Raw genomic sequence first — 13,619 nt, forward strand, 5'->3', positions numbered from 1 at the left:
AAAATGGCCTACTTTACACAAGCATTACTGATAGCATACATGAAAATGTGCACTTTTTTTGGATACCTACTTCCAACTTTTTCATGAATCCAGTTTGTGAATGGCTTAAAAAAAATCAAATAGAGATCAAATGAACTACCACCATGAGCTTACCACTCTTTCTCCCCTCCTGTTTACTAAATAGTGTAGATGTTAGGGCTGCAAGCTGCCAAGAAACAACTATTAGATGGTTGATGGAAGTTAGCCCCCCCCCCAGAAGGAAATATTAAAAAGGGCAGAAAAATATATTTTTCCTCAAAAGGACTTTTTAAAACCAAACCTGGCCCCAAATCTATCTCTCTGCCCCAAGCAAGAGCTAGGCCCATACAAATGCAAATGTAAAACCATCAGAAAGTTGGAGCCAGAGCAATCAAGAAGACAGAAGATCTGCATACCCCACCCAAACTCTAGGAATCAGCCCCATCACCTGGGAAGCAGGATATGATAATAGAATTAAACCACAGATATCAAGGCCTAGACAAACACTCAGAAACAGCCTCAAGGTTCATGCCACAGGAACAGGAAACCTCCAAACAAAAGGCTAGGGGGGTATAAAACCTACTGCCCATGTGCTCAATCTCGCTCTCTGTTCTCTCTCCTCTGCACTTTCCTGAAGAACCATCTTTCTGCAATAAACTGTAACCTTCTTCCCAAAGCAGTCACCATGTTTGCTTATTTATTCTTGGCTTGGATGAACCAGGATGAAGACTTTACTTCTAACATGGTGGACAAGAGTTAAACAGTTTAAACATTTTATAGCTAGTGAGTATCTGGATTTTGCCAACCCAGATCTAGTAGCTATAATCATTGTAAAATCAAATTTTCAGAAATGCTCAAATGCATTTTTTTCCTGCCTTTTCAAAGTTACAATATGATTCAGACAACCATTTGTCTGAAATGGTATAGGGTCTCCTGCTTGAGCAGGGGGTTGGACTAGAAGACCTCCAATGTCCATTCCAATTCTGTTATTCCTTCTCATATTAAATCTTTTTAATGAGCAAAGCGATAAATCACCATTTCAAGACTTCTCAAGTATCAACTCTAGAGGGTGGGGAACCAGTGACAAAAAGCAAAAAGACGACTGATAGAATGGCATGAAACAGACACAAATACAGTGTGTACGGGCGGGGTTAGAAGCATGATAGCACTGCGTGTGTGTCATCCTAATACAACCTTGATTGTTATCAGGATGATACAATCCTGATACAAAAGTACAAAGGAGGAACTAAGACGAAATATATGAACACTTGCAGGAGTTGGGTTTGGCTAGTCTAGAGAAAAGAAGGACTGGGGGGGGGGGAGCATGTCAGCAGTATTCCAGTATTTGAGAGGCTGCCACAAAGAGGAGGAGGTCAATTTATTTTCCACAGCACCAGAGGGCAGGACAAGAAACAATGGATGGAAACTAATCAAAGGAGAGAAACAATCTGGAACTAAGGAGAAACTTCCTAACAGTGAGGAAGCAGAACAGCTTTCCTTCAAACGTTTGTGTGTGCTTCATCACTGAGGATTTTTAAGAAGAGATTGGACAGTCACCTGTTTGAAATTGTATAGGATCTCCTGCTTGAGCAGGGGGCTGGACTAGAAGACCTAAAAGATCCCTTCCATCTCTGTTCTGATTCTGATTCAATCAGTTTGCTGTGGATACCTGTGCTACACCCGGTTTCTGTAGAGCCCGTGGCTGCTATTCCAGTCAGGGCAAAATCGGCCCTTGCCGCAACACTTGCTACTGGCGATACCGGTGTTAGCTCTAGTGGAGGATGAAATCCGCTTCTCCTTTCTTCCCCTCGCCTCCCGAACTTAGTACATCTCAGCGGACAGCCTCGCTCTTCGCTCCCACATCCGCTCCTGTCTCTTTAAGGCCCGGCTGTTGGCGGTGAGAGCCAGCCTTTTCCTTCCGGTTTCTAGCTCTACGTTTGTTGCCTTCGCTCAACGTATAGGAAGCGGAAATATAATTCGCTCGTGAGCGGAACCGAGTTTGTTTCGGCGTGGCCGAGACTCGCGGAGGTTAGTGGGTTCTATTTAGGAGGGAGAGAGGGCAGCTGGAGGCAGGTCGGCTTCGTAATGTCGCTTGGCGATGTCCCCTAAATGTCTGCGCTCTGAACTACAACCTACTTGCATTGAAGTCAGGGCACAAATGTAAAACGTATTGCTCAATAAAGCCAAGAAAATAGGGCGTAATGAACAGGTCACATTTGGGAGTTTGCTTCTTTCAAACTTCAAAACAAAATTGATCTTTAAGCAGACCGAACATTAAGAAATATACACACGTAACCATTATTTAGATGGCGATCTAGCGTTTTGAATCTGGCTTTTACCTCCAGGGTGAGCGATTGGGAGATGTGGAACAAATGTAAGATAACTTCAGGCTTGTGGCACTTATTTCAAGATTCGGGGCTGGGTTCTGCTGCGTGATCTTTATGGATCAGAGCCTGCTCTTATTAAAGGGCCAGCAATGGAAACATAAAATGGGACCAGATGGCTAAGGAATGCAGCGGGAAATTATCACCTCGTCATACAAAAGTTGGAATTAATGTGATTGAACAACTGATCCTTTGCAAGTTGTGAGATGTACATCTCAAAAGCAAAGTGGGTGTTTTGTTATTTAAACATATTTTGTTACTGGTTTTGCTTGGATTTTCTTATCCCATTTTGCAACAACAGCATCTCCATCACTGCCTCTAATATTTCTGTATTGTGTGGTATGTATCGTGGGACAAGTTAGACTCAATGGTTCTCTAGGTGTTTCTGAACTACAACTTTTCAGATAGCACATGATAACAGAGGCTGAGAATTATAACTGTAGCATCTGAAAGGGCACAGATCCTTTACTCCCAATTTACTCTTTCCATCAAGGGGAAAAATGGGCTTTTTCATAGTCTTCATTTTAACCAAATTGGTGGTGTATATGGAGATATATAATTAATAAATATTAACTATATTGTTGGAAGTAAAGTCTTTATCCTGGTTCATCCAAGCCAGGAATAAATAAGCAACATGGCGACTGCTTTGGGAAGATGGTTACAGTTTATTGAAGAGGCAGAAAGATGCTTCTTGCAGAAAGACCAGAGGAAAGAAAGAAGGACCTGAGCACATGGGCAGTAGGTTTTTATACCCTTTCTAGCCTTTTGTTTGGAATAATTTTCTGTTCCTGTGGCATGAACTTTGAGGCTATTTCCTGGGTCACGTATCCTGACCTGAGTCTAGGTGTGACTCTCTGGTATACTTGATGGTAATGGGTTAGTCCTATTATGTCCCATCTCAGGTAGGATATGCTTTTAGGTCTTTGTCTTCTGGCTCCAGCTTTCTGATGGTTTTACATTTGCATTTATATAGGGCTGGCTCTGCTTGGGGCAAAGAGAGAGACTTGGGGGCTAGGTTGATTTCTGCTTTTAAAAGTCCTTTTGAGGAAAAATATAAAATATATTTTTCTGCCCTTTTAATATTTCCTTCTCTGGGGGGCTCTGACTTCCCATAGTATGAACTGTTATGTATAAGGTTTACATGGTACTATTTAGCAATACAGGAATACTGTATATGAGAGAATTATATCCTAAACAGTTTAAACAAAGATCAACACACTAATATTTGTCTCAGTGTAAGTTGAGAGGAAAAGCCAGTTTGATGTAGAAGCTGTAAGTGTACAGTACTGTCAGGAGGCTGTAAGTACTAATCCTGCCTTATGCAGGAGCATAGCTGGATATCTTAAGCCAGTCATAGTCTCTCAACCCCAAGAAGCAAGCAATGGCAAACCACTTTCAATATCTTGCCAAGGAATCTACAAAGGCTTGTCCAAGCAGGAATCAACAATTACTTGAAGGCATAAATAAAAAATAGAGGAGAAAGCTGATTAAATAATCAACTGGTTGCCCAGAGAGCATTCCAGCACCTATTTTCCCCTCTTGAACAGAGAAGCAACTTTATTAATTCTTATATGCTTTATATTTACAGTAAACAGTCTAGTTTATGATTTTTGCTATTGCAAGGCTAAATTGGTTACTGTGAAAAAAAAATCCATCTGATTACTCTGATTTGAATGAGGTTTCACCTGTAGATGCAATGTGAAGCTTATCCCGACTGCAGTAAAAATTGAGCATTCATTCTCTTTTCTGAGAACTTTTCTGTTTTCTTTTCTGAACTTAGCATGTATAATTCTATATTACATTCTTGTTTCAGAATGAATTACATGTATGTCAAACTTTCCATTGCTCATTTCCCTCACATATCTTCTGTTTATTATTTCTTTCAGCTTACTTCAGTGACTCATTTATAAAAATGAAACTATTAATTATTTTTGTTACATCACTATGAATTGATGTTTTACTATTTCCTAAGGCCTGGCTGAAGAAGCAGATGTCTAAAGCCAGTGGACAATCAAGTGTTTCTGGAGTTCTTTAATAGAGTTATCTCTCTAATTAATGAGCTATAAATGGCGGAGCAATTGACACAACTGCTCATTAAGGCAGCTCAACATCATCTTAAAACTGGAAAGAAGAAAAGATTATCATTTTCAGCCTCCTTGAATGTAGCTGGGGAGGTATTGGCAGTAGCAGCTGGTTTAAAACCAGCTTTTCTGTATGATTACAATTCTGCTGGGACTTCTCAGATTCTGGACTATGTTCAACATCTTCAAACTACCCTTCAACTTACATGTCGGTTACATGTTCTTAATATAGCCGAAAATGTTCTAATAATCAACTTGGGACTGATGTGTTTGTGTCTGGAATCAGTCCTGCTTAGCAATAATGTCACTTTCATTGATGTTTCTGCTTATAGACCATGTCCTACCTTTTGTAACTCAGAAAATGTGAATCTTATAAAAAGCCATCTGTCAGAAATATTAAATCATATTAAAGTACTAACAGAAGATACATCTCAGACAATATCTTCAAGTGAAATTTTTTCGACTGAATGGAATCTCTGTACTCTATTTGGTGTATTGCTAGGGTATCCAGCATCCTATAATTTTCCTACTCAGAAGAGTTCTGATAATTGTCTTACACTAATTCCACTGAGAGTGTTTACTGTTCAAGCCATATTTTGTATGGTAAACAGTGATTTCAGAGTTAGGTTTTACTCTTTCAGTATCCCAGAACTCTTGTATCCAGACATGAAAATGAACCTCAGCACATGGTGTGAAAAACTCAAGGATGCTTTTAAAGCTCAGAAAGAATTTGCTAATCTCTGCATTGCAAATGAGGTGGTTGTTCTATCAGCAGTGGCCTTGTAAATATGAATCACAATTCATAGATAGCGTTGCTTCTCCACAGTATTCTACTGATTTCTTTAAAAGCAATTTGGCAGCTTAGTTTAAGCAATTATGTCAGTGTTTTTTTAAAATGTGCGCACTTTCAGCAGCATTCAGGATACCCTTCATGCTTAAATTTCCCAGAATCTATTTCAGGTTAGCCTATTTTTCCAGAATATATTATTGAACAATCTATTCCAAATTCCAGGCAAAAGAATTCTCCAGCTAAAATAGGCAATGATTTCAATTCCAATATGGTCAAGTAATACTTAAGTGAATTGAGGAACTTAAGTTTTTTGAAACTGTAAGAATGGTGATTGTGTCAATGTATATAGATCAGTAGTATATGGATAGGCATACAATCAATATTTGTTGCTTTGGTTTTAATAATAACTGTACAAAAACTAAGCAATACGCAAAACCAAGCAGACAAACTCCTTCATTACAATATGCAGTTAATTTTACAAGCATTTTAAAATTGAAATACTAAGCATTTGAGATAATTTAGACTGCTATAGTGCAGTCAGTTATAGGCAAATAAGACAAGGTATGTTCAAGGTGTAAAGTTGCTTAAATAAGATACCAGAGCTGTTACTATTATTACCATTATGATAGGAATCCAATGATCATGCTTTCTCTGAAAAAAGATAAAATATTTAGAGATAGTAAATTGATTATAAAGTACACAGAAAAAACCCAATTACACCTGGTCATGTAGTGACATTTTTATTGTGCTTTCACATTGTTATTTTATTTCAGAGAAGCTTGTACCTCTATTTGATTAAAATATATGTATCGGAAGTAAAAGTCCCCCCCCCGCAATGACAAGAAAGAAAAAATAAAACTATAGGGTTGATGCTGAAGATAGATGAATTATGACTCAATTTTATTCAGTGTGTTTTGGTAAAAAGATTATCTTAAAAGCTACATTTCGTAAACACTACAGAGACACAAGATGAATCTTTTGTGCATGGGTCTTAAGAAAATTACAAGCGTATAAAGGGATTTTATTCATATTTCTACCCATCTCACCTAAGTGACTCTGGCGGGTTATAATAATAAAAAATATTTTTTGTACATGTCTAATTTAAAAATACCCAGTTTGTATATCTCAGGCTTTCTATGAAGTCTTGCTTGGCATCCAGTCTCTTCAATAGTAATGTAACATTACAATATCTTTATTTTTGTTGCATATATATGCATATTTATTTTTGAAACATTTAAGTTCAAATCCATGAGCAGGGTACCAAAACAAGAAAGGTGGACTATAACAGTTTCCTCAACCAAGAACTCTTTGGATTGGTTAGGATTTCAACTTCTAGATATGCTAGCTTTGAGGTAAATTGATGGATTTATGGGAATTCTGGGCATTTGAATCCCAATTTCTGTAGAATGCCGATGTCAAGGTTCCGACTAATGAAACACTTCAAAGAACTTCCAGGCATTGTTTATCTTAAAAGCCTTTATTAACAGTATAACAGATTGTTGGCACATCATGGATGGATGCCAAGATCTGAAGTCTCCACCCTAGAGCAGTTATTTTTGCTAGCATTTTTCCTCTTTTGCTGTCATGAGTCACGTTCTCCAACTAGCCTGGGGGGGGGGCAAAAGTTCACTTCCTTCTGAAGCCCTCCGGAAATTGCTCTCTCTCTCTCTCCATTGTCATCTGAGTTAACTCTAAGAGTGCCAGACAGTTCTGCATATTTTGTCAAAGCAAGAATACTCAATATTAGCAGCGTTGACAGCCGAGTTGATTGGGGAAATCTGTACTGTATCTTTGATGATTAAGCTTGCAAGATTAAATAGCACAAATGGAAGTTCAAAGCCTCTTACCTGGGCTTGCTTGTTTTGAGAGTGCTTGAATTCATCACGACACTGTTGTAAATTGGCAAGGCAACTGCTATACTCATTGTTCAGGATCTCTAGTTTATGACAGAGATCAGTGCACTGGACAAGAAAACAAAACATGCTTAAAATGACTGTTTTCTATATTGTTTTAATAAAAAGGTTTATGGTAGGGTAGGTATCATGAACCCAAGAAGCCATCTGCCATTCCTCATTCTTATTTTTGCAAACCCCAGCGTTTTCTAAGATCAAGCTGCTAAAATTCTGCAGTATGTACAATTCTGGCTGATTTTACTTTAAAGAAACAAATAAAAGCTGCTAGTTAGATACAGCTTTTCCGAATTACTGTGAAATTATGAATATAAACATCTGTTTAATAATTTATGTTCTAGTTTTCCTTCTTCATTCCACAGAATATAGATCTTTATTTTCAGAAACTACAATTAAAAATTTTAAAAAGTATGTTTATACCATTTATTTTATTTTATATATTTAGAAAATTTATATTGCTACCTAGTTGCATATGGTGGCTTACATAGATATAAAAACACCATATAAAAGAATAAAAAATAACAAGAAAATAATAAAATAATAGCCCCCCACCCCACCACACCACCCCAGTAACAACACACATTCAAACTAGCAGGCTCCATCCTGTTCTGGGTTCCCCTGGTAGAACCAGGTCTTCAGTGCCTTCCAAAAGAGTGTTAGAGTGGGAGTCAGCCTAATCTCGGGAATGATGTTCCAGAGAGAGGGAACCAGCATGGAGAAGGCCTTCTTTTGAGTTCAGCCAGATGTATCTCCTTAGGGGACGAGACCCGCAACATTCCTTTCATCCCCGCTCTAGTGGGTCGAATAGATGTGATCGGCAAGAAATGGTCCTAATGTACCATCCTGCCACATTGGGAATTATGCCTTACATTTGCACCTGAATGCATCCCTATCAGTTTGTGTCTGTACAGCACTCTTGGCATATTGCATACTGTCAGGTGAAAAAACTGGTTCCTGCTGACTCTGGGGGAAGAAGCTTCTTTTTGTGTCAAAATTAGCTGCAATGTATTGTATTAGAAAAGTCTTAAGCTTATGGCATTTTATTTTAAGGTTTCAATGTCACAGTCCCCATTGCGAGCCTTGCATTTCATTGGGAAACTTTATATATATTACAGAATTGTTCATATATTTTGGAATTGAGAGAGGCGAGAAGCAGTGAAATTAAGAAACATTGGGGACGATTTGAAACTAAAATGGATACTAGCATGGAAAACCTTAACCAAGATGGTGTCACAGATTCATGTTAAGAGTCCAACCTTAATAGCAAAAGGAACAAAGGGATTGGGGATGTTAAATCCTTTCTTAATTTTAGCTTAAATTTAGAAGACTAGCTTAATTAGAGAACAGCACTTAAGGAGACGAATGTGACAACAGCCAAAGGTCTTTTCAATACTGTTTAAAAGCATTTTTTGTCATCCTATGCCAATGGTTCCTGATCTACTTTGAAAAGAGTTGACTCATAATAAATTGCTTGGGTTTTAACCGAATCACTGAAAGCCACAAAATTCACAACAATTGTACAATGAAATGCAAGATATTTACACATCCTTGTCTACTTTGCATGTAACTATGTGCTGAACGCCTCATGGGTGAAATATGGTATTGATTGAAAATTTCTTTTAGGAGAACAATTTATTTTATCAGTTCATCTAAGTAAGAATGGATGAAAAGATGTGGAATAAATTTTTGGCAGAACACTAGTTATTTTTATGATATACATGCTATTTTTCTTGCCCTTGTTCCTAATTGAGGGGATAGTATCAAGTACAAGTTTTAATTAGCAAAATAACCAAAACAATATGGGCTTGATTTTCACATTTGATTTGTGATCAGGGAAAATGTTAGCTGTTTTGTTAACATAAACTAAAACTGAGGTGCTCTATTAGTGTTTGGATGTGAGAAATCCAATATGGGATCTGGATCAGTCCCTCTGTTCCACGTCTTTGCATATGATAGGATTAAGAGTACATTATTATAATACAGCAATGATCAGCCTTTTCATACACAATCGGCATATATTGTCAACTGAAAGAGAATATGAGTTTACTATCGGTGATAAGCAGTTGGACATATATTTAGTGTAAGAGAAATTTGAAATAATGCATGTAAGAGATCAAATGCAAGATACTAGCTTGATGAGATACGAACTGATAATACAAAATGTCATAGTTCCATTGTAAGATATTCACAGATAACAGTCTCCTAATGAGATCCTTTAAACTTATTAGCTGCTTGAATGACCTTTCACCTCTTTTTTCTTAGCTGCAAGCTGAGATGTCCTTTTTTGCAGTTCTTCTCGTAGGCTACTCTCTGTCTCTTCATCCTCTAATTGGACATTCTGCTTAGTTGTCACCCAACTGAGAACTTCATTGGGCACTGCGGCAGTCTGCTCTATAAAAACAATGATATTAGAAACATATTCTTGGATTCCTATGATATTGCAGAATGATTGTCTTGTTCAATAAATGCATGAATTAAAACCTCAAAATGAACTAAGGCTTGCAACAAGTCAGAAACATCAACACTTCTTTCAACATGTAAAAGAAAAAAAAGTCAAGGAAACGATTGGTCCATTAATGGGAGAAAATGGCAAGAAGGTAACAAGCAGCAGGAAGAAAGCAGAACTGTTAAACTCAATGTTTTGCATGTGTCTTTAAACAAAAAGAAAAAATAGTCCAATCTATAAAAAAATTGTGTAAAATGCAGATTAGGAATGCAAGTCAAAATAAGCAAGAAAATGGTAAGAGAACATCTATCTACTCTACACAAGTTCAAATCATCAGGACCAGGTAGATTACATCCTAAGATTCTGAAAGAATTAGCAGACGTGAACCACTGAACCATATCTTTCAAAGATTCTGGAGCACCAGAGAACTACTAGAGGACTGAAAAAGAGCTGATGTGGTCCCAATCTTCCCAAAAAAAAGGGGGGGGAGAGGGATCCATGAAACTACAGATCAATCAGCCTGACATCAATTCCTGGGAAGATCCTGGAAAAGATAATCAAGGAACAAACCTGCAAACATCTAGAGGCAAAAAAGCCATAACTAGAAGCCAAAAACAGATCATGCCAGACAAATCTTATTACATCCTTTGACAAAGTGATAAAATTAGCGAACCAGTGAAATGCTGCGGATATAATTTATTTGGACTTCAATAAGGCATTTGATAAAGTAGAACACAACCTACTACTTAATAAAATAAAAAAAAATGTGGGTTAGAAAGCATCACCACCAGATGGATTGGTAACTGGCTGACCAACTGCAGTCAATCTGTAGTGCTTAATGGAATTGCCTCTACGTGGAGGGAAGTATGCAATGGAGTACCACCACATGTGTAAATATATCCAATATATTTACATATGTAGCATTGGTAGGCAGTTTATTTTTATAAGGAAACTGAAACTAAAAAAAAAGACAATCTACTATCTAGATTTGTTTATTTTATTATAGCTTTAATCATCACCAACAATAGTAATATAGATTATGAAATAAATACTACAAAGACTAATAGAATAAGAGTTGGAAGGGATCTTGGAGGTCTTCAGATCCAACTCCTGCTCAAGCAGGAAACTGGATACCATTTCAGACAAATGGTTGTCCAATGTCTTCTTAAAAACTTCCAGTCTTAGAGCACCAAATAATCCAGGATACAGTATCAATCTTGTATTGATATGGTTAGTGTTGTGTTACTGCTACTACTTTTATTAAATACAATAATTATTACCGTAAAATTAACAAAAATAATATTATTATTCCTATGACAAATGCACTCATCTTGCTCGGGTTATATTATGCTAACCAGTTTAGCTTATTTTAAGTCTCACTTACGCCCTACTTCAGTGGTTCTCAACCTTTTTAATGCCGCGACTCCAGTCGTAAGTCGAGGACTACTCAACCGGTCGTAAGTCGAGAACTACTCAACTGGTGCAGCACCGTTTGCAGAATGGGACTTTTGGCAGGCTCAGCAGGGCAGAGACAGCCTGGACAATTCCTATTGGAGTTTGAAAGCCAATAGAATTAGACTCTATTCAAGAGAGTTTATTCTATTGGCTTTCAAAAGCCAATAGAATAAAAGGGAGTAGCACAGCTAAGGAAAAGGAGAAAAAAATGGCGGACTGCGTTGTTTGGCGATCCCCGTGAAATGGTCGTTCGACCCCAAATGGGGTCCCGACCCACAGGTTGAAAACCACTACCCTACTTGAAAGTTATTCCACATTCAAAAGCCTAATGTTTTCAGTAATATAGGTCATTTTTATCACACTTAAGAAATCACTACTACATTCAATGATATAGCTGGTGGCTCTATCCTGACCTCTTTAAATGCACTAATGGTAGAGACTAATAGCTGTAAAGATGGGAATTTGCAGGAATTATATTCCCAAGTATTGATATATTGAGAAGAAACAAAAATAACAGCTTGAGACTTTTAACTCAAAATACTGTCAAAGAATGTACCTATTCTATTATGATAGACCTCCAAGTTAATTATTTACCACTTTTCTCAGGCAGCTTTACTTACTTCGAAGATGTTCAACTGTTGCCTCCAATATGATTTTTTGCCTTGCTTCAGTTTGCAGCTTGCCTGAAAAGAATAAGGAATGATATATAATTTTCTGCAGTTTTTTTTCTTTTGCCTGAGCAGAAAGGTTTGTAAGTGGGAGATGGATTTAGGTCTAGCCTATAGAAATCTATACTATATGATGTTTAAACACTGCAGCCCTGACATTCTTTTTTTACTAAATCCAAATGAAGCAGTATTGTTTACCACATTAAGCAGAGCAACACAAGTAATTTTTGAATACTCTGGTGGCTCAAGAAATAAGCTGTACATTTCATTAAAAAAATAACAAGTTTAACTTATTATAGCAACTGTATTGTTTATCTGAGAAAGTCAGACTTCAGGACTATCTGGTATATCTTTTATAACAGAGATCCCCAACCTTTTGGGCACCAGGGACCGGTACCATGGAGAAAGTTTTTTTCCTGCAGATCAGAAGGGATGTGGTTTTGAATACTGCCTGCATCCCAAGGATGGAGCTTTGCTTGTTTGTGCAGCCTGCTTGTTGGCATGCTGTGGACCGGTGCTGATCCACGGACCGGGGTTGGGGACCCCTGTTTTATAAGATCAAACAATCACACAACACATCAGGAAATTAGTTGCCTGGAAGCATTTACATTTCTATTTGTCCATAGCTAGTACCTAACAGCATATTACTATAAAGCGATTTTGATTTGCAGAGAAAGAATAATTCAAAAAACCATTCTTCAATATTCATTCTAAGTTTATTTATTTGGTTGTAATTTATTCATTTTAAGTTTATTCAGTTATTATTCAATATCTTACTAGTGTTTGAAATCAGTGGCTACCACCCCAGAAACAGGCAGTTAGTTTTAAATATTATACATAAAGTACATGGGAGGAAAAAAATCTTAAACTTTACAGTTTCAGTTCTGTTTCAGTTTAGTTCAGTTTGTAGTATTGTATAAATTGCATAATCTTGTTTTAATTGTTAAAGGTAATTTAAATGGAAGCTTATGAGATTTCTACATAAATTAATTCTACCACAATCCAGCTTCTTATTCTTGCTGTTGACTCTTTACCTTCCACTTCACCAAGATATTCCATGATGAGTCTCTTTTCTTCTTGCATATTATCAATTCTTGAATACAGACTTGCACACTCATTCTCCATGTCTTTTAGGGCTTGTTGAAGTTGAGAATTTTGGGTGTCTGACCACTGTAAGCATGAAATAAGCACAATAAGAACACTTGAGTTGCTATTATAAATCACATGAAAGAGTATTCAAGTCTTAAAGCAGAAATAACATGACAGCTGTTTTACTGATTGATAGTTTAACATGTAAATGAGATGCCTGTAAATTTGATAACTAGAATTCTACCTCTTTGAAAACAAGTTTCTGGATGGTAGTATTTTATATCTGTTGTGTTTGGGGAAATGCAGCACTGATTACTTCAGATCCTTTCAATAACTTTGCTTATTTGACTAGTGGGTTTCTTTAAGGCATGATTCCCCCACTGTCAATTTTGCAATTCCTTGTTGATTGCTGGTTTTATTTTAATTATGGATACACATGTTCTTGGCCATATGGCATTTTCAATATGTGTATAGTTGTTGCATTTAGTTTATCTTAGTTGTTGATGTTTATTTACTGGTTTGGCTGCTAAGTTGTAAGCTATTGGATAGAATTACTATATACTTTTGTATTGGATAGAATTACTATATGCTTGTAAAGGTGCATAAACAAGAACAGCAGCAACTTTGTTCCTATGTATTGTAATGATATGCTACTGTCCTTAGAATGGTGGTAACAATTGTGTCTGAGCCATGGTTTCTTTTTCAGTTCTATCACTACAAACTGCTAATTTGACAAATGCTACTGTGAAATGAAAACCTGGAAAATAGCCTCACAAGG

The 13,619-nt window shown here is 37.0% G+C and overlaps 2 protein-coding genes across 12 annotated transcripts in view; one reads left to right on the forward strand and one right to left on the reverse strand.

The window, feature by feature from the left end:
* The first annotated feature begins 1,954 nt into the window (after positions 1–1,954).
* CUNH1orf74 (chromosome unknown C1orf74 homolog) lies at positions 1,955–5,303 on the forward strand. 4 transcript variants are annotated; one of them, XM_039361395.1, is made up of 2 exons: positions 1,955–2,046; positions 4,289–5,303. In XM_039361395.1, the coding sequence occupies exon 2, from the start codon at positions 4,469–4,471 to the stop codon at positions 5,267–5,269; it is 801 nt and encodes a 266-aa protein (XP_039217329.1). In that variant the 5' UTR covers positions 1,955–2,046; positions 4,289–4,468; the 3' UTR covers positions 5,270–5,303. The 4 variants fall into 4 exon arrangements, with proteins under 4 accessions (XP_039217329.1, XP_039217330.1, XP_039217332.1 ...); XM_039361396.1 differs by lacking the exon at positions 1,955–2,046 and adding an exon at positions 2,053–2,628; XM_039361398.1 differs by lacking the exon at positions 1,955–2,046 and adding an exon at positions 2,053–2,392.
* Positions 5,304–5,655: 352 nt separating this feature from the next.
* Positions 5,656–13,619, reverse strand: part of HSD11B1 (hydroxysteroid 11-beta dehydrogenase 1) — a 46,391-nt gene continuing 38,427 nt past the window's right edge. For 7 of the 8 annotated variants that reach the window (XM_039361382.1, XM_039361381.1, XM_039361383.1 and 4 more), the window contains 5 exons: positions 12,787–12,922; positions 11,705–11,767; positions 9,432–9,574; positions 7,121–7,234; positions 5,656–5,924 (listed from right to left, as the gene is read on the reverse strand). In XM_039361382.1, the coding sequence (XP_039217316.1) occupies positions 5,841–5,924; positions 7,121–7,234; positions 9,432–9,574; positions 11,705–11,767; positions 12,787–12,922 (540 nt within the window). In that variant the 3' untranslated portion in view covers positions 5,656–5,840. Of the gene's footprint in view, positions 5,925–7,120; positions 7,235–9,424; positions 9,575–11,704; positions 11,768–12,786; positions 12,923–13,619 lie in introns of those variants that run through there. The other variant, XM_039361388.1, reaches the window with a different exon arrangement.

Source organism: Crotalus tigris, unplaced genomic scaffold (assembly GCF_016545835.1).
Source record: "Crotalus tigris isolate CLP2741 ecotype Arizona unplaced genomic scaffold, ASM1654583v1 scf7180000019259.915256, whole genome shotgun sequence".
NCBI classification, from domain to species: domain Eukaryota; kingdom Metazoa; phylum Chordata; class Lepidosauria; order Squamata; family Viperidae; genus Crotalus; species Crotalus tigris.